Source organism: Sesamum indicum, linkage group LG13 (assembly GCF_026168435.1).
Source record: "Sesamum indicum cultivar Baizhima isolate 11 linkage group LG13, ASM2616843v1, whole genome shotgun sequence".
NCBI classification, from domain to species: domain Eukaryota; kingdom Viridiplantae; phylum Streptophyta; class Magnoliopsida; order Lamiales; family Pedaliaceae; genus Sesamum; species Sesamum indicum.
The window spans coordinates 12,085,831-12,108,271 of NC_142669.1; the positions used below are offsets into that span (position 1 = coordinate 12,085,831).

The following is a 22,441-nucleotide window of genomic DNA, read 5'->3' on the forward strand; positions in this document are numbered from 1 at the left end:
ACTAACTCATTTAATCTTTGAAGCTTTACATTAACTTAATTGAATTAATAAAACATACATGTTTCTTACATGTAACATATTTAAAATATAAAAAATTATTTATTATATGCACGCAAAACTAACGTGTCATGATGGCTAGTTAAACAAAAAAAAAGTAGCCTACCCTCTTGAACGTTAACAAACAAAAGACAATACGACCCGTAGGGTAGCGATTCTTTTTTCTTTTTTTGAGGGGAAAAAAAAAGTTTCAATGGTCACGATGCTTTTCTTTTGTGTAAGAAACTCTTTTACCTGCATCTTTTATCTCATTTATCATACACACGACAAGGAAAGTACACATAATCTTCTTTTATTTAATAAAATAGATGGTGAAATTTTCTATATATGTAACATGTTTGTGTTAATTAGAAGAGAAGATGCAATGGAATCTCAATAGAAAATCCAATTTGGTATTGTTCTTGAGGATTAATACTTTTAGAATCTTGAAAGGATATATTTCTGTATTTTGGTGAAAATTATACATATTGTCCAACCATAAAAGAGGTTGAGTATTTATAACAAAGAAATTATATCCAGATGAAATTTGATGGGGCCCCACATACCTAATAATAGATGTTGCTACGGCCAATAACATTTTCATGTGATTGATACTCCATTTTTAGAGTGTTGCAATAAATGGAGAAAAATAGTATTTTTTTTGTCCCATGAATTAGATTTATTTAATTTTTAATCTTAATTGATGGGATTAGTATTTTTGGTCCCATAGTTTATAAAATTTAATATTTTTGGATCTAATCCATTTTTCATCTATAATTTGACGGTATAAGCAACGTGTCCCTCATGTGGCTTTTAAGTACCTTTGGCTGGAGAAAAATTAACGCGTTTTTCAACTTGAAATTAATTTTTTTTTTGTGGGAGAGGGCGGGGAGTATAATTAAATTTGAGAGGAAATTAGAGCAAAGAAAAGAAAATTTCTCTCTTCTCTCGAAAAATTAAATTACATCATCCCATATTTATGTAAGTTGAAGCAAGTAGAAGCAATACAAATAGTCATATTTCTACAAGCGAATCAAGTAGAGCAAATATGCTACTGTTGGAAAGATGACCTATTTTCCTTTGGCCAAGAATACCAAAAGGCCACGTGTTAGGCATGTGACCTACACCTTTAAATTGTAGACAGAAAAGTAAGACCAAAAGTGCTAACTTTTAATTTATAAGTTGCGGAACTAAAAGTGTTAATCCCGTAATGAATAGAACCAAAAGTAAAACAGACATAATTTGTGGGATCAAAAATACTATTTTTCCATAATAATTACATAAGAAGTGTAATCTAATAAGATATTTTGGAATGGTCTAACTTGTCCATGTGGCTGAAAATGGTTATGTCTATCATCACGAGAATCATGGTATAACATAAACATAAATTAGAGAAAAAGAAAGATAAACAAAAATTTTGATCTCCCTGTAACATTATTCATTTTTATGTATTCATACATCAATTACTAGCTTCAAATTTAACTCATTTAAAGTGTAAATATAAGTAAGGTATTCATTATAAATATTGAGGAAATCTATCATAATGTTTGATTTCAATTTTGCTTCATTTTTGAGATGGGTCAAAACATGGACAATGTTTATCTTGATTTGTTTTGAAAGTTTTGGTAGTGTTTTGAGATGTTTTGAAACAGTACCTCATTTATTTTTTGTCAAAATAAGTTTACACTAATTATAGGCCCTACAACCAAAAAAAATATATACATACGCATACATATATATAAATATATATATATAAAAGAGACATGATTTGACAATGAACAGTAGTTTTTTTCTCCTACTAAACAACATCAAATATATCATATTTATTTTATATTATCTCCAAAAATAAATCCAAATATACACACTATCTCTAACACATATATATTTATCTTTATTTTTCTTTCTCTATCTTCACAACATCAAAATAAGTTAAAAATGAAACCAAACATAGTGTATATGTTTATAATTTTATTTAAGTATTACTATAAGGAAAAATAAAGACGAGCTAAAAATATATTTTAAAATATTGTTATGTCTATCTGGTAAATTTAATTAAGATAAAAATGGCTCGTAACTTAGTCTAAGTAATACTTACTAGTGACCGATGAGTTCATGGTCTGATGTTGTTGAAGTTGAGGTCCATGAATAAGTATGAGGTCATGCGTTTGAGTTTCATAAAATGTGTGGATATTTATCTCATTATATCAAAATTTTGTTTTAATTTGTTATTTCATTAATAATTATGAGCTGCATATTGTTGAAAAGTATTTTGTTGTGATGATTGATACGGTGTTGAGAAAAATAATGTAAAATTATCCCTTTCGATTCTACTGCTAATAATAAAAAGACTTACCATTCTATATTATGCATTTCGAGTTAAATAATTTTTGTTTGGTCGTGATAAAATTAGAACAGACAATCGTTTTTAGACTGGTGAAATAATTTAATAGAGGCAGTGCCCAAAAATATATTTATCTGATATTCACTTGATCAATAGAACAAAAATAAAAAAAAAAATGTTGAATGAAATTTAATCAAAATCTTCTACTACCAAAGTCCCTATATCAAAATTTGAAGGAAAAAAAATAATAAAGAAAGAAACAAAAATTATTTGAGTAGAAAAAATGTCATGAATAAATATAAAGAATTTATAACCAACACCTCACATGGCATTGTTGCAAGTCATTTGTCATATATTTATCCAACTCGCATCCCTCAATTATTGTGTAAAAAGATTTAATTTATACTATACGCTGAATAAATGAAATTAATTTCTAATGTAATTAATGACTCTGTAAATCCCCATAAAATAATATTGAGAACTGTGATGGGCATTATTCTGCAAATATTTCATCCGCTAATACGGTGAAGTTGAGGTCTCGTGATTAAAAAAATTATTAAAATTTGTGAACGTTTCTATTATAAAAGTAGTAGTTATTTCATTTAATGTTAGTTATTGGTTTTTGTATTATTGATCGTTATAATTATTAATGATTGAGATTCATGACGTAATTGTAATTTTTTCGCTCAAAAAGAATTAGTTTTTTTGTCAATGAAATCTAGCTTAGTTGATAAAATTGAGGTTCCATGATTAAGAAAAATGGGTCCGAATTCCACCAATGTGTGAGCGTTGTTTTGCTACAATAGACCTTGTTATTGTATATTTTGACGGTAGTTATTGGTTACATAATATTAATTGTTATAATTGTTGATGATCGGTATACATGATATAATGGTAATTGATTCCCTCCCAGAAAAATTAGATAATTTGACAAACGAAAAAGAGCTTAGTTGACAAAACTGTCCCATAACTAAAGGTCACGTGTCCAAATTTCGTCAACCTGTGGGCATTATTATTGTTAGGGATAATTACACTCTCCTCTCCTAAGGCTTGATATAATGATACATACATCCCATATGGTTTGAAAAATTATATCTAACACCCCTGAATTTTGCTTTTGTCTAACAAAGAATTCCTCTCGTTGGTCAAAATTCACTAAATTTGTTGGATATTAACAAAAAAAAAAAAAAAGGAAGAACTGAATCAAAATTGATATTTACCCTTAATTGACTTATTACTGACTTATTGCAGGTCATACAATTTTTTGGACTAAACTACCCTTATATGGTGAAGATATACCTCCTTACATTCATTAACACATGAAGATGAATTAGGGTAATTTAGTCATAAAAATATTTATTTGGCATGCAATAGGTAAGTAATAAGTCAATCGGATGTAAATATAGATTTTTTTATTAATATCAATAAATTTGGGGAATTTTGACTAATAGAGGGACTCATTTGTTATATGAAAGCAAAGGTATTAGATGTAATTTTCTAAACTCTAAGGGATATAATTTTTTTAAAATTGAAATAATAAATTAATATAAATAAATTGACAGCAAAGCATAAAAATAAATAATTCGAATAATAAAATGTAATTTACCCAATAAAATATCTATGTGTTTGAATTCAGGGTTGACAACGGAACATACCTAATTTGATCGATACATATGTGTAAATAAGGAGGTGAAGTAATGAATGAGGACAGGTGGGAATGTTGGATGGAAGGACACGTGGACAACCGAAACCAGCTGGCGTGTCACGGAATAACCGTTTTAGGCAGTTGGAATGGGGTGTCATGGAAGGAATTGCAACCCTCTCTCTCTCTCTCACACACACACACTGCCTTCCATGTGCTTCTCCTCACTTCACTAATTCACATCCCGTGACATGTTCCCCCTCCTGCCCCCCTACCACCCCACCCCAATCAAATCTTGTGTGGACGTGAGTTTAATGTATTATTCTTTAAATTTATTTGAATTTTTATCTGAGTTTGAAATATTGTAATTCATCTTGCTTTAGTTATTAAATAGATCGAGATCAAATGAAATTTAATTGAATTGAATATGAACCCAACTCAATTTGTTTGATATTTTTAACTGTGTTTTACAGAATTCGAACAAGAAATTATGTTAGAATTCAACTTATTAAGTTTAATAAATCGTGTTGAAATAAATTTTTATTAATTAATTTTGGTTCAGTATCGACTTGTTTGATTTATTTTTTAATTTTAGTACCCATACTAGTTTATCAATATTTTAAAAAAAAATTAATTTTGTACATATATATCATCTTTTAAATTTCAATTCTTCCACAAAATTTGCTCGAGTTTTTTTTTATTCACTTTAGTAATGACAAATCTAATTGAACTTTGTGAAAAATTTAGTTTGAATACAATGTCATAGTTTAAAAAATTAAAAAAAAATATATAAAACAGTTAAATTAGTTAAACTCAAGTAATATATATGAAATATATAAAATTTGTTTGAATTCAAAATGAAAAAGAAAATGAAAATTGAATACAATTTCAAATGAATGACAAATTTATACAAAGTTAAAATATTCTTTTTTTTCCCTTATTAATCCTTATTTCCGCTCTTATCATAAACATATCACCATTTCATAATTGTTTAATTATGATTTATCATTTGAACAAAGTCAAGATAATTAATTCGCACCTGTCGAAAAATCCAATAATTTTTATTTTATCGATTGAAAGCTTGCGAAATATTTTTTAAATAAGTCTATTATTAATGTATTTCATGATAACATCTCCAGTTTTAGAAAATTATATTTTTGAAATTTTAATGTAAATTTAAAATCTATTAAGTTTTATGTTTTAATATTTACCACAAAAATAATTAAGCAAAATTTAATGGGGAAGACTCAAACTCAAGCCATAAAATCCATAAATGTTTATAAGAGTAGAGATAATTTATTTAAATATCATACTACCATATGATCTCTAACTACGAATCAAAAACTTCAAGGAGCTCTCCATAAGCTCAAGAAGAGTGCTTTACATGGAGTTTGGAGTTAGACAGAGTTAAAGTTCAAGATCATAGCAAGAATAAGAGGGTGTCTACCTAAATTTATCTAAAATATCTTATAAATTCTTACATTCTTATCTTAAAAATAAGGTCAAAAAAATGTTTGAACGAAATAAGATAATAAACCTTATAAAATGTTAGGTTTTTGGCTTAATAAACTCTTTTTATTAGTAAAACAATAAAGAATAACATGATACCATTAAAATCAAGTAGTTATTTCTCGACGCCTTTTATATCTAATCTTTTTAAAATAGTTTCATAAATATTATACATTAATTTAACTGTTCATTCAATAACAGTGTGAAATATACGTAGACTAAAGTTAGGAGAGATCCAAAAAAAAAATTGAAGTTTTTTTTGTCTTATGAAATATTAATCATAGGTTATAAGATAACTTTAAAAAGTTAGATAAAATAAACTTTTTTTTAAAAATCTTATAAGATAAAATATTTTATTTTATATTTATTTATCTTTTTAAAAAGATAAAATATTTTATTTTAAAATCTTATAAGCTCTTTCAAAATAAATAAAAAAGAATTAAAGAGTTTTCAAAATCTTATAAGCACTGAGACATCTTATAAGATGTTTTGAAAAGTTTATGAACAGCCTCTCAGTAAATATGCATAATGTATAGAATTGGACCAATCAGTGTACCTAACAATTGCCAGCCTGAGAAAAAGTACTGATGAGATAAGTTTAATTCAAGTTTGGACATATGAAAACAATAGGCTTAGACGGATTCTCAATATACAGGCATTACCCGCAATATCATGTAACATGCATACTCAGGACCAACAACCAGACACGAGTAAGATGACATTCCCTTTAGTGCCTCAGATTCTGGAAATGGACCTGCCAAGAACTGCGACGCCAGGCTCTTTGTCACACCACCACCACCACCATTACAAGCAAAGAACAAACACGAGAGAGAGAGAGAGAGAGAGAGAGGTCTATACCTAACAAGACAGATACATAGACCACTACACACTAAGAAATAATTGCAGCACATTTAGACTGAATTTAATGCTCACACTTCAATCAACATCAACAACATATTCATAAGTAGGTATAAGTAATGATCACTAGACTCTAGATCTGGAGAGTGTAAACAGATCGAGTTGAATTTTCATTGAGCTTCAAATTTATGTTTGACTGGTTTGATTGTTCACCAAATCAAGCTAAGTCGTGCTCTGAACTTAACTGAACTGAACACGAGTGAAACTCAAATAGCTTGAATTTTTACAATTTTTTTAACTAATTAAAATGATCAAACTTAGTTTGTTCTAACAAAAACTCAGCTCAAATGAGCTCCTAATGATTGACCTGATTCAAGTATTGAGCAGCTATGCTCCTTTTCCACCCTAATCTTTACCAAACCGTCCCCATCAAATTACCTCTGGCTTCACACAATAACCCAACCCCCAAATCACCTGTGGCTTCGCACAAAGACAAATCCATCTCCCCCCCTTGTCACTCTCCTGTGTTTCCCCTTTCGTGATTGGGATCACTCAACTGGGTATGGGGGCTAGGATCAGTGGAGCAGAGGGAGAACAGATTCAAACCCCCCCCCCCTCCCCCTCCAAAAAAGAAAACAGTAGTAGAATACCGATTCGAATAATCCAACAGCTATGGAGCAGGGGTCGGACTGGCTCTATATTTAAGTTCTACTTATGTCTAGGTAGTGCATAGATCCCCCTTTTTAGAGGCCTAAACTCCTAAGAAGCGAAAAAAGAAGAGCCTAACAAACAATAACATGTTAACATACTATACGGTTACCAGGGTTCAATTCAAGCTATAAACTAGGTAATTTTCAACCCTCAACAACCAACCAATTATCAACATAATGAATAACTTTGATCTAACATAAATAAGTTTCCTTCTTCAAATCAGCACTAAAAAATAGTTAAATAAGGTCAATAAAAATGACACTTTTGTCTTTTTTTCCCCAATTTGAGAGCTCAGAAACATTCATCAGATCTACTTCCAATAGGCTTCAATATTCAATCACTCTTACCCTCTTGAGAACCAATCTCTTGAAGGTAATGTTCTGCATCCAAGGCTGCCATACATCCTGCATTATAACAGTAAAAAGCACCGGTTTTAGATTTAAAGAGAAAATGATGACTGTAGATGTCCCTCAAATTTGGAACCACCACAGGTGACAATAAATGAACAAGATCAGATTGTAATATTTCTTACAAGCAAATAAAGTGGTTATACTATCAGTGTTCATGAAAGTTAACCCTCAGCATATATCATATCTAACTGATAGCAAAAGCATTAAGTTCCTTAAAATAGTACACATACACAAACCTATTCAAATAAATGCATTTTTTTCTTTATAGTCACTTCCCGACCCCCTGGGTTCGAATCTCCTAAACTTTTGCTACGTCTTTTAGTAACAGGTCAGAAACCCACATAATAGTCTGGTTTAATAACCATCTATTATATAAAAGTTGACCATATAAACTCGGTCATACTCCCATTGGTCACGATATATTATCACTCTTCCAATAACAAAGAAATGTCAGCATGGTGACAAATTCCTTGTGAAGGTGCACAACCAAAACGAAGCAATGGGGATGTTCATAAAGAGAAGTTCCAGAAGTCATCTTAGATTTGGCTTTGATTCGATGCTAACTATTTTTTTGTTACAAATGGATGGTAGAAGCACTTCTTTATGCAGTTCATTGAGTTTTGCTCTGTTTGATAATCAAAAAGTTAAATGGTAGCACAGAGTAGAGCTGAATAAGGATCATGGGACATTCAACAGTTGAAACCAAGCTTTTGGAGGAAATATAATTTTTCTTTTCCCTGAACTTACTACAGATAATAGGTATGAAGGAAAAAAGATCGGACGTGACATTTGGGATAGAAGAATTTATGCAAAAAGTTCGGTGCAGATTCCTGATTTGAGGATATGCACAGGGAAAGAAAACTTATTTGACAAAGAAAATAACAGGAATCCAAGAGCAACATCATTTAATATCCATACACGATAATTCTTACGATAGTTATAAGGCTAAAAAGGTGTTTCGCGAGAATCAGGAATAAGACCACAATGCAAATTACAAAAGAAACATAGACCCTAAAATCTCCAACTAAAATTAAAGATCTTAAGTCTAACATGCAACTGGAATAAATCTGGAATTATATAGTTTATTCTGAATATAAGATCTAAAGAATTTAAATATTTAAACAGATAGGCATTGATTATCAAGAAATCTATATCCTTCTAATCCATGAATGACCAAGGACATCAGCACCCAGCCAAAACTGCTTCTGTAATTAAATTCACAACCTAACACATGTATAACACTTGTCACTTGGCCAATCAATTTGATGGTAACTTTGCTAAAACCTCAAATATATCCCAACAGTAGTTGAGTAAGAGAAGTTTTCGAATGCTAGTTAATGATTTCTACAAGGCCCTTTCAACTAATTTATATAATTACCATTTCTAACCCAACAGGAAAACACATCTTAATAACTCGTTTTTGAAAGAACCTTCCTTCCATTTTCATACTTCATAGGACTAAAACCTTCAACAAATTAGAAATCTTAGGGAGCCAAGCATGTTATGGAAAGATGTCAAAAGGAACCTTGCAGGAAAAGACTGGGAAGCTAAATCATGAGACTGAAAACTTCAAAGAAATAAGAAAAGGAATAAAATTAAGGACATTGAGAGTGTCAAAGGTTGCAAAGAAGCAGCATCCAATAATAATCAAGAAAGCGTTCACTAAAAGCAAAAATCCTGCACTATGTTTGTTTTTGTTTTTGGCCCATCTCAAAGATGGGCCAAAACTTTTGCATTTTTGAATCATATTATCTTGCAGTTTTCTAACATGTTTTAAAATATTTTACTTTATTTTGCAAACTATGGCCCACTCTAATTTCTGCCTTTTTCGTTTCTTTCTCTATTGCTTGAAATGACAGCATAGCTGTTACTTTATACCTTGCTTGGATAGGGATTTTCGAACACGCGCACTGGTTTTGGAGTGTGGTGCATGGGGGCGGTGATGTCATTAGGGCGTGTTGATGTGTGAAAATCACATTTTGTTGTTTTATATACTAATGAGCGGGCACAACTAATTAAAAATGTTGAAGAATTAATTATTATTTTTTAAAATGTATTTTAATTAAGTAAATTTAAAATATTAAAAATAAAGTTATATGAGAAATGTATTTTAATTAAATAAAATTTACATATATCAAAAATATTTCATAAAATAACATTAAAATTTAAAAAAAAATCATTGATCAAAATTTAAAAAACAAAAAATAATATGTCAATTCTACGTGGTTAATTCATATAATACATTATTTCAATAATGTATTTAAATTTATCACCTCGCACAGAACGTCTAACAAAAATAGTGTCAATGGATTACTAAAGTGCATTTAATTATTTATAAAAGTGTATATATATAAATTATATTTTTTAATTTCCATACAAATATAATTAAAAAATACTATTTATTTTAATCCACTCACAACTAAATAAATGTTATACATATTAATACATATATATATATATGAAACCACTCACAACTAAATAAATGTTATACATATTAATACATATATATATATATATAACTATATATAAAAAAGATATGATTTGACAATGAACAGTACTTTTTGTCTCCCACTAACCAACATCAAACATAACATACTTATTTTATATTATCTTCAAAAACAAATTCAAACATATACACTATCTCTAACATACACCTATTTATCTTTATTTTTCTCTCTCTATCTCCACAAACCACACCAAAACAAGTTAAAAACAAAACCAAGCATAATGCTGGTGTTTAGGAGCTTAAAACAAGAAGAAAGGATTTGGTGGATATTTGAGAATACAAGATAAGTCTTCACAGAAAAGAAGCAGAAAATTATGAAAGAAATACAGATGGCTCTCCAGACAATGTAGAGAAAACTCGTTTTCTTTTATTGCATATGAATTTATTTCCTTCTTGGCTCACCAATAATGACATCTTTTGATTGATATTTCTAAGAAGTCTTCTTCCTAGAAGCACACCATACTATGTATAATAGATACTTGGTCCAGTGCTAAAAGAGAGACAATTACACTAATCACATGTATCAAGTTGATAAAAGAATTGCACTATTTATTAGATTTTTACCAAAATGCACAACAGTAGAAGTTTACCAATGGCTTTAACATGGAACATCATTCCACGTTGGTCTTCAGGAGTCATGACTAATTTAGACATCATCTTTTAATCATATAAAGGATCATTGTAGAATTTTAAGATACCACATTACTTCTAGGCGGGTGTCAGCGTTTTTGGTACAGTCCTATTTTTTAGTCTTATTCCCCATGCTACGGTGGCTCCATTTAGAAATTTCAGCATTTAATATATTCCTTTGGGGATATTTAGAAAGGCAAATGATTGCTCCAAGCCTACACTACAAAACCATCAATTTCTTTTACTGAGATGCAGATTCTTTGGTCAAAATGATATCATAACTTAAGGATTTTCTTGTCAAGAAAAAGTATTGTTCTTGCTACTTGCAATCATCTAATAGATAGACACCCAGGGTGCCGAGCAATCAACCCTAATGCCATTCTTCAAACTTCCTAATTCAAGTTAATTATAAAAGAATGCATCCCATTAGTCGGCTGATAGTACACCAACCTTTTTGTTTCAGCTCGTCCTCTCAATCTTGAGTACAAAAAAAAAAAGTAAAAATTAAACGATTTCCTTGAGCACCTCACAGCTTTGAAATATGCGCCCGCACCATGAGCAATTCCAAGATGAAAAAGAGTCAAATTGCCGAACTTCTGTAGTGATTCGGTACTATTTAATTATTTACCAATAAAATCATTCTTACATTTACAAAAATAGCCAAGGTGACTGGTTAAAAAGACTATCTGACATATTTTGGGCTGGGGATAGTAGTGTTTAGTGTTTACCTCATTGACATCCTAAGTCTCATTCCTATTATGAGTTATTACTTATTAGTTCTTCGTTCTAGTGCCAGTTTAATTGTTTCAGATGAATAAGTTGGGTCAAGACTCAAGAGTATCTTAACAGTTTTGAATCACATTAGGACAGATGGGGTTCGGAATTGAATTCTAAGTTACTTGTGCTGATGTGCTCTTCAGCAAAATAGAGAATGGATAACTGAATCTCCACAGAGCCTTTTCATCATACTTTCTCTAGAGAGATGCAATCCCATTTAAGATGTAATACCTATTGGATTCAGGAAGTAATCTTTTTCTTTCTTTTTTTTTTTTGGCAAAGTATATTTAGGCACCAAGCTATAGATGTAACAAAGTCCAATTTCCAACATCCCAGAGATCCTTAAATCATCTATTGTTTCTAAGGAAACCTACAACCGACACTGTCCAAAAACCTTTTCAGTGAGGGAACTGCAGAAAGGTAATGTTCAAAGTAGTGGACATCCTCTAGTTAACTTTGTCTTATATCCTTAATTTCCTCATCAATTTCAAGAAAACTTTGCCTTAATTCCAAAGCAGTCCCACCATCTGCCCTCTTCTCATAAACCAAGATACCTTAAGTACATGCTGTTGAAACATCAGCAACGGCTCTATTCTTAGGCATATTCTTTTCTCATATGATGAGTTTCTCTATATCAGTAATCCCAATTCCAAGAACAAGGCATCTATTACTACATAACTATCTTTTGCTTAATGGTTATCACCATTCTTTTGATCTTACACAATGTTACAGTATCAACAAAAACAGTCTAGTGACAGAATGCAAGATAAGAGCAGCTTATAATAAACTGAACAAAACAACATAAGTTTTATAAATTGAAAAACAATTAACTCAATCAATATATAATAATGTAAACCTTTGTGAATCAAACACAATGAAAAAAGTAAAAACCAATCAGTGTACACATAGCAAAAACTTTTATAGTGTTCTAACTGGTGCCAACGGTATTTCTTATCCTGAACATCACGAGCAGCAAAATTAACCCTTAACACTGGTCAGTATTGCGTAAATCATCTATTGTTTCTAAGGAAACCTACTAACGATACATCCAGAAACCTTTTCAGTGAGGGAACTGCAAAAAGGTAATGTTCAAAGTAGTAGACTTCCTCTAGTTAACTTTGTCTTATACCCCCATTTTCCTCAAAGAAAACTTAGTCTTAATTCAAAAAGCAGTCCCGCCATCTGCCCTCTTCTCATAAACCAAGATACCTAAAGTACATGCTGGTGAGACCTCAACAGAGGCTTTATCTTCAGGCATATTCTTTTCTCATCTGATGAATCCCAATTCCAAGAACAAGGCATCTATTCCTTAATTACTATCTTTTGTTCTTAATGGTTGTTAGGATCCTTTTGACCTTAGACAATGTAAAAACATCAAGAAACAGTCTATAGTTATATAATGCTAAAGCACAGCAACTTCAATTGAACTGAACAAAGCAAAAAAAGTTTTATAAATAAAAAAACAATGAACTCAATCAATATATAATGTAGACCTCTGTGAATAAAAAACAATGAAAGAAGTAAAAATCAATCAGTATACACATAGTAAAATTTTTATAGTGTACTAACCAGTGCCAGCCGCAGTAATAGCCTGTCTGTATTTCTTATCCTGAACATCACCAGCAGCAAAAACACCCTTAACACTGGTCAGCGTTGTGCCTGGTTTTGTGATCACATAACCATCAGAATCCAATTCCAACTGTCCCTCGAGAAACTTGGTTGCAGGCTCATGCCCAATTGCAAAAAATAAACCAGAAACCTTCAAATCCGAAACTTCCCCACTCTGCACATTCTTCACCTTCAAGCCGTCCAACGTGCGCTCGCCATACGCTTCTGTCACCACAGAGTTCCACAAGACCTCAATCTTCGGGTTTGACAGTGCTCTGCTTTGCATGATCTTTGAAGCCCGAAATTCATCCCTTCGGTGAATGATGTAAACCTTAGAACCATACTTAGTCAAAAAGTTGGCTTCTTCCATAGCAGAGTCGCCACCACCGATGACAGCAAGAGGTTTGTTACGAAAGATGGGGGCAGCGCCGTCACAAACAGCACAAGCAGATATGCCGCGGTTCCAAAAGGTATCAGAACCCGGAAAGTTCAGGCGTTTCGCAACGGCGCCGGTGGCGATGATTACAGAATCAGCAAGAACAGTCTTGGAATCACTAAAAATCTTGAAAGGCGAAGCTGAAAGATCAACTTTAGAGACAGTCTCTGTGAATATTTGGGTGCCAAATCGAACGGACTGAGCGCGGCATTTCTCCATGAGGTCGATTCCCCCAATTCCTTCGGGGAAACCGGGGAAATTTTCCACTTCCGAGGTGGTGGTCAGCTGTCCTCCGGGAGCGATGTCGTTAGCCATCCAACCTTCGAATAGAATCGGCTTGAGCTCGGCACGGGCCGCATAAATTGCAGCAGTGTGGGCGGCGGGGCCACTGCCGACTATGCAGAGGCGAGTTTTCAGAGTTTGGATGTCGTTTTCCATGACGGAGAACTTAGGGGTAACGGCGGCGGCGGTAGTGGTGGTGGTTAGGGTGGCGACGCCGATTAGGCTGCGGGCTTTCTTGAGAGTGTTGAAGAGCTTTGAGAAACAGTTGTAGGTCATTTGGTTATATGGATCAAAAGATGGATGGCGGGATCCGAATTGGAACGAGCGGGTCATTTTTAACAAGGTTTCTTTTTATTGATGCTCTTGATTGGTTGGCGTGAGCTTACGCGGACGGCCAGATTTGTTGGCCTTTGAAAGGCGTGTTCATTGATTGATACGGCCCCTCTATTCAGTTCATATGGAGAATAACTTCACTTTATGGCTAATGCTATTATTCAAAAATTATAAAAAATAAACAAATATTTTGTACTAAAATCTTTATTAAATGGACTTATTAATTACTTAAAATATAATAAAAATAACAATATAAAAAAATATTTGTTACCCTAAAAATCAATCTGCCCAAGTGGGGGTCGAGAGAACACAAACACCCTGGCCAGCTTGGTGCAAAGCCTAAGATCCCTTGTCTGGATTCAAAGCCCAACTATAGCTAGGCCTGCCCTCGAGGGACATCCACATTGACAGAGAGGCCCATATGACAGGTATGACCCAAACTACCTCAAGAGGGATGTATGTCATGTCCAACTAAGCAACTTGAAGACTTAGGACTCCTCGTTGAGAACATTCTCCCAACCAGTTGAAGACTTGGAAATGTTCTTATCCAAAGAGGATGACCCTATCCACAAACAGAAGACTCATTGTCATCCTTATCCAGGGAGGATCGCCTTATTTGTGGAAGGTATCCTCACTTGCAAGAAAGCTTCCTCTCTCCCAGAAAAGAGGGACTCGGGTGGCCAATGGATAACTCTTCCCCCGAATCCATGGAGGCCTGGCTCTATCCTAACGGCTTAGAGGAAGTACTTATAAATATGGAATTCACTCATCCAAAAAGGGGCGACTGTCAATTATACCTGCTCAGGTGAAATCCAAGCACTTTGTGATCTTTTTGAAAGAATCGACGTGGTTTAGAAAAACATAAGTGATTGGAATATAAAAATTAAAACATGAAAACTTAAAAGCCATGTAGGGATAAAATTCCTTTTCCTGGGCGTTCAACGCTAATTAAAATAAAAATAAAATGCAAGTGGATAGATAAGAAAATTGAAAATTACATGGAAACGTAAATCCAAAATTTACCTCTTGTATTTAATTGTTAACCAGTACAAGCATTGTTTCGTTTTTTTTTTCTTTTGGCTTTCGTGCAAGAGCTAAAGCAAGATCTCCTCTACTTTGTCCACACCCACCTTTGGATCTCTATACTTCATCTTACTAGAAAGGAATGTATATAAAGAAGAAAATAGAAAAGCAACTAGTACTATTAATTAGTATAATTGTTTTTGTTCTTAGTTCTTCACCTGCAACCTTTAAAAGAAGGGGGAAAAAAAGATCTCTAGAGAGTATGGAGGAGAGAGGGATGGTCAAATGAGGGAGAGAGAGCAAGAGGTGGAGACTCTATTTGAGGGTTAGCAACCACTCGGCAGGAGTCGATTTCATGCTTGACTCTGCCCACAACCCCCACATTCTTTTATTGAAGTGAGTTTGTTTGATCAACTTGCATTCTTATTTTCTGCAGGTATCAAGATATTACTTTGCTTTGTTTTGGTTCTCTTTGGTCTTATCGTCCTCTCTGTCACTTCGTTCAGTCATTCTTCAAGTTATTCATGCTACAAGGCGGACTACAAGAGGGGGATGCTCACGAGAGGTGGAATGTAACCTACTTTTACGGAATCAAGCTGGGTTGTTTCAAAACATTCTTTAATAAAAAGCAGTCAATCCACTGAGAGAGACTGCCTCTACGCTGGGATCATCTGCATTAGGCTAACTTTTTCTATGATATTTTCTTTTTAGGTTTAATAATTCTCCTATTAGAGAAGCTCAAGTAAACAGTTTTGAGATATCGATTTTGGAAATTGACAAGACTTTAGACTTTTTTAATTTATTTTTAGCTCCTTTGCTATGTTGGGCAATGCATCCCTTTGCTTAAGATTTTAGTCTTGAGATATTTTGTCGTTATTTCAACATTGGACTCATTTTGAGGTTTAGGTTTTATTAGTAATGGGATGTGACTTATTGTTTTGTCATGGAGTATCTTACTTGCATAGTTGTCTCCTGTTTGGGAACTCCTTAAGGTTTGTTGCATTCTCATATAGCTTTGGGGCATTCTATTTTGCGTCTTAGGGAAGCTTGATTGTTATTAGTTTCAGGACATTCTATTATGCACCTCAGGGAATTTGATCGTCATTAGCTTCTGGCCGTTCTATTATGCGCCTCAAGGATTCTTGATTGGCATGAACTTAAGTGTGGGAGTTTATTTTCCCATACCTCAGACGTGGGTATATATTTGTCTACTGGGGCCAATAGTATAGATCCTTAGGGATGATAAATTTTCAAAACTTTAATAGTAAACTTAAAAATAATTTATGCAAGAGAGGATAAGTTTTTCCTCATTCTATTAATCAAGATTTTCTTACTTATAAGGTTAACATGTATACATTTTATTCCTTCAAATTATCAACTTTGGAGTGCTTCCAGTTATTGAAGATGATAAGTTCCACTTCTTTCTATCTCTACCACATTTGCCCTCTATATGACTGCCATGTCTTCCCTTTGACTTTTCTCTTCTTTACCTCTTCCTGTCATGTCTTCCCCTTCTCTCCTTGGGAAGATTCTCCTTGTTGAGTTCCATCAAGTGTCCATTGGCATGACTTCTGTTGGTTGGGTCGCTTAACATCATTGCCTTCTAGTTTTCATTAGAAATGGCTACTGGTTTTCTTAGCATGCTAGCGTAGTATTCTCTCGCTTGTTTCTTATCGCCAACCTCCTCTCCAATCCCGCTTGCCGTTGGAAATTTTATCTTCATGTGGTAGGTGGATGCTATGGCTTGAAATAGATTCAAACTAGGTCTGCCCATGATTGTGTTGTACGCTGAAGGAGAGTTGACCACCAAGAACTTCACAAGCTTTGTTGCTTACTTTGGGTAAGAACCTAGTGATGCTAGAAACAAAACTTCTCCTAAAAGTTCAACTACATCACCATTGAAACTGGTGAGTGGAGTGTTTACTGGTGTCAATTGTGCATTGTTTATACACTTCTAGGAGAAGCCCTTGTAAAAGATGATGTCGACTGAACTTTCATTGTCTATCAGAATCTTTTTAACCTAAAAATTTGATATGATGGCCATCACTACTATTGCTTCGTTGTTGGGGGAATGCTTCCATCCAAGTCTTGATGACTGAAACTATCTCACTCCTAGAAGAATTCTTTTGTTGAGTCATGGCGACTTGATTGACATCACTTGCTTCTCTTAAAGGGGCTTTGGGCCTCCTGAGATGACTCCAATAATCTTTGCGGTAGGCAAGTTGTCTGTGCTCTTCCTGATCTTTCTCCATTCTCGATGTGAGTGGCAATGCGCCTTTCTTCAATAGCATGTTCTCGAGTCTCTATCTTCCTTTGGTCTACGACTTCTTTCAGGTATCCTCTTTAGATAAAACTTTTCAATTTCATTTTTTAAATGGTGACATTCCTCTGTGCTATGTTCTTGATCTCTGTGGAAATGACAATACTTGTCAGATTTCATCCTCTTGGGGTTATCTTTTATAGGGAAGGGACATTATACCAAACCTTGTTGCCTTGCCATTGAGAGGATTTCCATGCGTGGGGCATTTAATAGACGCATGTGTTTGCGTTCTCGTCCACTTCGTTTCGCCCTAGAGGGCATCATCCCTTCTTCTTTGCCCAACCTCCGTTTTAATGGAGTCATTGACCGTGAGCCTGCAGATTCTTCAATCTTAATGTTAGGATAGATGAGAAAGCCAATTAGATTAGCCTGGATGTAATCTGTTTTGACAATACTCGATGTTATGCAATTATTATATAGTGAATAAAATGACTATTCGCTTATTGGACCCTTTATTTATTGTGCTCATTCTGTATGTTTACATCTGCTTGAACATCACAACAAAGTCCATAAACCACTTTAACAACCATGCAATTGGACCGCACATGGAATGTTGGTCATGAAATCAACTACCAAGGGGTTAGAGCTGATATGTTCCAAGTCGAGGACCTCGAGATTGGGATCGAGTGTCTTATGGAGACTTGCACTAAGAGTTACATTCATTTGATGAGTGCCGCATTTCATTGGTAGTAGACGAGGTGTGTCTATGCATTCTTAGTGGGTTGATTGGTTGGTGTTGAATCGACTGACCTGACTCGCGGGGATCTTCATATGAAAGTCTTGGAGGCTTGGTCGGTATGACTTGGATCCCCAGTTCCGATAGTATAGGAGTAGTCCTCGAACTTGAGGAATCATGACAGTCACATGCTTACGATGGATGTATTTTGGATTTTTGCGAGAGGTGATCGTGTCAGTGACATAATCATCGTAAGCCTTGTCTAGTGCAGTTGGAATATGTAGCGAGGACGTGAGTTCCAAGAAGAGGATAAGTACCTTATTAGTATATGATGGAGGTATCTCCTATGTACTTGGAGACGCGGTCACGCCTTATGAACCGGTGGTCATAGTGGTTGATTGAATAGGAAAAAAGGTTCATATATCGATCAATTAAGCGTGACTTGCTCTCAAGTATTAAAGCATGGATGCCTAGTTTAGGATGAGAGTCGATTCCATGCCCTAAACTATAATTGGGAGACGATAGATGGAAGGACCGTACCCGTATGTACTCCGGAACCTAAATGTTCATATGAACATTCACCTAGTCTCTAGCGCCATGAACTGTTGCTAGACAACCGTCCATGGTAACGGGTTTTTTCGATCAAGGGTTGTTCAATAATTATTAATTAAATTAGATTTAATTAATAATAATGTTGGACAATGGCTCAAGTCTAGTTGAAAGGTGGACCTAAAGTGTCACATACAAATCACCAAGAAAGGACAAGAAATTAATTTAAAATTAATTTCGTAAGTAATTGGATTACTTGATTCATTGGATGGAAAGACACAAGGATAAATTAATGGTATTAATTTATACTGAGCTTGTCTTTATTATTTAATAAGTTGGATCTTATTAATTAATAAAGACAATTTGGGCTTATGTATTTAATTAGATTAAATACATGTTAGGCTCAATTAGATGAATTTTTATTTAAATTTGATTTAATTAAAATTCATTAGGCCTTGAATTTTATTTGATAGAATCGACCAACCCATTTAATTGAGCCCATTAGAAATTTTATGGAAGAAAAAATTGACCAACAATTAGTATTTTTGGAAAGTACAATTTTGGTCATTAATGGGATCCTCTTTATTTGGAATAAAGAAGAAATACTTCTTAGATTAAATAATGTATCTAGACACATTCTTGTTCATCAAAATACAAGATCTATATATGTTGTATAATTATTTGAAAAAATAATTATAAGACATTATTACACAACACAAAAGAAAGAAATTCAGTCCCCTTCCCTAGTGCACTCGGCCGTCCACTCTCTCTCTTCTCTTGGAGGATTTTTTTCTCTTGTTCACTTCTAGCAAAGGGTTCAAGAGATCCTAATTTTTGTTGTGTTGTGGACGTACTTAGAGGGTTGCAACTTTGGAACCTCAGTGAACATTTTGTCTAAATAAAAGATTACTAAAAGGTATTATCTTCACCCTTTTACGTTTCTCATTTTATACCCTTGTCTGGTTTTATTTTATGCTTTTTTTTCCATTCCACACTACATCAAACGCCTGAAAACTCCAAGGGTACACCCCTTGGTATATTGGTTTAAGTTTTTATTTTGTATGTATTTCAATTTCTGCTTTCGCTTACCATTCCTGGGCACATCCGCTTGCTCCTTCAAGTGGTATCAGAGCCCGGTTCGATGTAGAGACTATTGATTTTGTGTGATTAAAATGTTAACATGTCTTTTACGGCTTTAGAAGCATGTTTTATTGCTTTTTCTTATTGGCAATTATATGAAGAAAATAACTTGTTAGAATTTTGCAACTGATTGGATGATTAAAGTATTTTGAAATATTTGTATTTTTTAGAAACACTTGTATCTTAATTTGGTGAAAACACACACACACACACAAATTTGGTCTTTAATCTGCTGTAGCAATGCTGTTGGTAGCACCTCACGGTGCGCGTGCGGCCGTGCAAGCGGCCTGGCCAACACGCACGTTGGTGCGCACACGGAGGGGATGACCGCGTGGGCTGCAGGCCGACGGCCTGCGGTTGGGCCGTTTTTCACCAAATTTTATGAAAATTAGATGTGTAGGACTAATCCTGTACTATCGGAGCCAGTAATTCAAGTTATACCGACCAAGCCTCCAAGGCTTCCATAAGATGATTCCCACGAGTCAGTTCAGTCAGTTAATAACCTTGTCAACTAATCCACTAAAATTAAATAGACATCCCATGTCTGTCACCGATGAAACATGGCATTCATCCAATGAATGCAATATTTAGTGGAAGCCTCTATAGGACTTTTGATACCTAGTCTCAAGGTCCTTGATTTGGAACGTTTCAGACCAACCCTCAAAAGTTGATTTCATAGCTGTCATTCAGTGCGCAACCCAACTACATGGATTATTCAATTGGTCTGTGGGCATTTGTTGTAACGCTGAAACATCTTTCAACGTAAATAGTAAGCACAACAAAAATATGATGCCACTGATAAATGCTTGCTACATTCATCAAGATAATATCACATTCATACAATGATTTTTCAAAAAGTATAAGCGAAAACAAAAATGTAAAGCAAAATTGCTTGAGTATATAAGCTTTATGATGCACAGTTATGAACTACGATTGTAATAAATCAAATACTCTAAAAATTGTGGATTGGCAAATAGAGAGTCAGGGTAGCAATAACCAACAAAAAACACTATTTGGGGTATAACAAAAAAATATAATTTTACAAGTTTATCTAAAAGAAATGAAGAAAATTAGTATAAAAACAAATTGACAAAGAGATTGTCACCTGACAACCTCCGATTTAAGCTCCAAGAATAATAGGGTATTTTGTTGAAGAAAAACCATATCTCAAACAAGTATGGAAGGGGTTCTAAGGATTTGCTTGTGGGGAAGAAGAAAATGCTATTCTTTCTTATGAAAATAGGTTGCCACAAATGTAGGAGACAATCTCTATATTTGTTTTCATTTTCAAATTATTTTCAAGACAAGTCAAAACATACCCAATGTTTGTCATCATTCAAAAACACCTTATCTAGGTGTTTTAAATTATTTTAACATAAATATATACATATATATATACACACACATATATATAAAACAGATATGATTTGACAATGAATAGTAATTTTTGTCTCCCAAAACACAACATTAAACATACAGTACTTATTTTAAATTATTTTAAAAAACAAATCCAAACATACATACTATCTCTAATACACACTTATTTATCTTTGTTTTTCTCTCTCTATCTTCACAAAACACAACAAAACACTTAGAAAATGAATACAAACATTATAAATGACATTGGGGAACTTTGGAAGCCAATCAAATAGTAATTTGATAGAGACAACACTGACTTCTTGAAAGGGTATTTATGGGATTACCAGAAGTTGTCATTTCTCCAATAGTTCACAGTAATCACATTAGTCACACAATTTAAGATCAAATCAACAGTATGATAATACATAGCAAACATTAAACTAACCAATCACGAACTAGATAATCATAGTAAAATCACTTTTTAATTAATCACAAGCTTACCCAAAAGTAAGGGGCCCTGAGTGGACTTGACTATTCACATTAGTGTTTGGGATAATTACATTGACACCTCCTAATTTATATTTATTTACACAAATCACTCATGTCATTTGCGTAATTAAATAAACTACCCCTGGCAGCAAATAAATAGGGATAGTTTGTGTAATAATGCTAAAGTTTTTAGGGGTGTGTGTAATTTTTCAAAAAAGTAAAGAGTGGTTTGTGTAAGTGATATTGATATTTTGATAGATGTATGTATAATTATCTAAAAGATAGGGTGATTTTTATAAATAAACCATAGGTGAAGGGGTATAAATGTAATTATTTCAAAGTATTTTTCGACTAAAAACATTAAAATAATAAAAATATAATAATATTTATAATCAAACATGAAAATGAATGTCAAATAGTTCAAATAAAGACAAAAATATATTAATATAATTTTTCACTGATATATATATATATATTATTTTTTGTGTTAATATTTAAGAGTAAAATGATAATTATATAAATGGATAACAGAAAAATAAATAAAAAACAAAGATTGGGTCCTAAATAATATTAGCGATGAAATCTGTGTACTACTTATTTCATTCATAATTATTTATGTACCAAATTAATATTAATGACAGAATTCGAGTATCAATAATAACATTATAATTTTGTCTCAAGAAAAATAAATATTATTTATAATAACTCAAATATTAAAATAACATTAATAAAAAAAAGCACTAAAATAAGTTTTACTTTACTCTTTTACGTGGGTCAGTCTGACACCCAATTCTTGGTCTTATTGC

At 33.2% G+C, this 22,441-nt stretch overlaps 1 protein-coding gene across 1 annotated transcript; it reads right to left on the minus strand.

The window, feature by feature from the left end:
* Window positions 1-7,262: 7,262 nt before the first annotated feature.
* LOC105176802 (thioredoxin reductase NTRB) lies at window positions 7,263-15,551 on the minus strand. The gene is made up of 2 exons (XM_011099710.3): window positions 12,990-15,551; window positions 7,263-7,501 (listed from the first exon to the last, which is right to left on the minus strand). Exons 1-2 carry the CDS (start codon window positions 14,077-14,079, stop codon window positions 7,431-7,433), a joined length of 1,161 nt encoding a protein of 386 aa, XP_011098012.1. The 5' UTR covers window positions 14,080-15,551; the 3' UTR covers window positions 7,263-7,430.
* Between the last annotated feature and the right edge of the window lie 6,890 nt (window positions 15,552-22,441).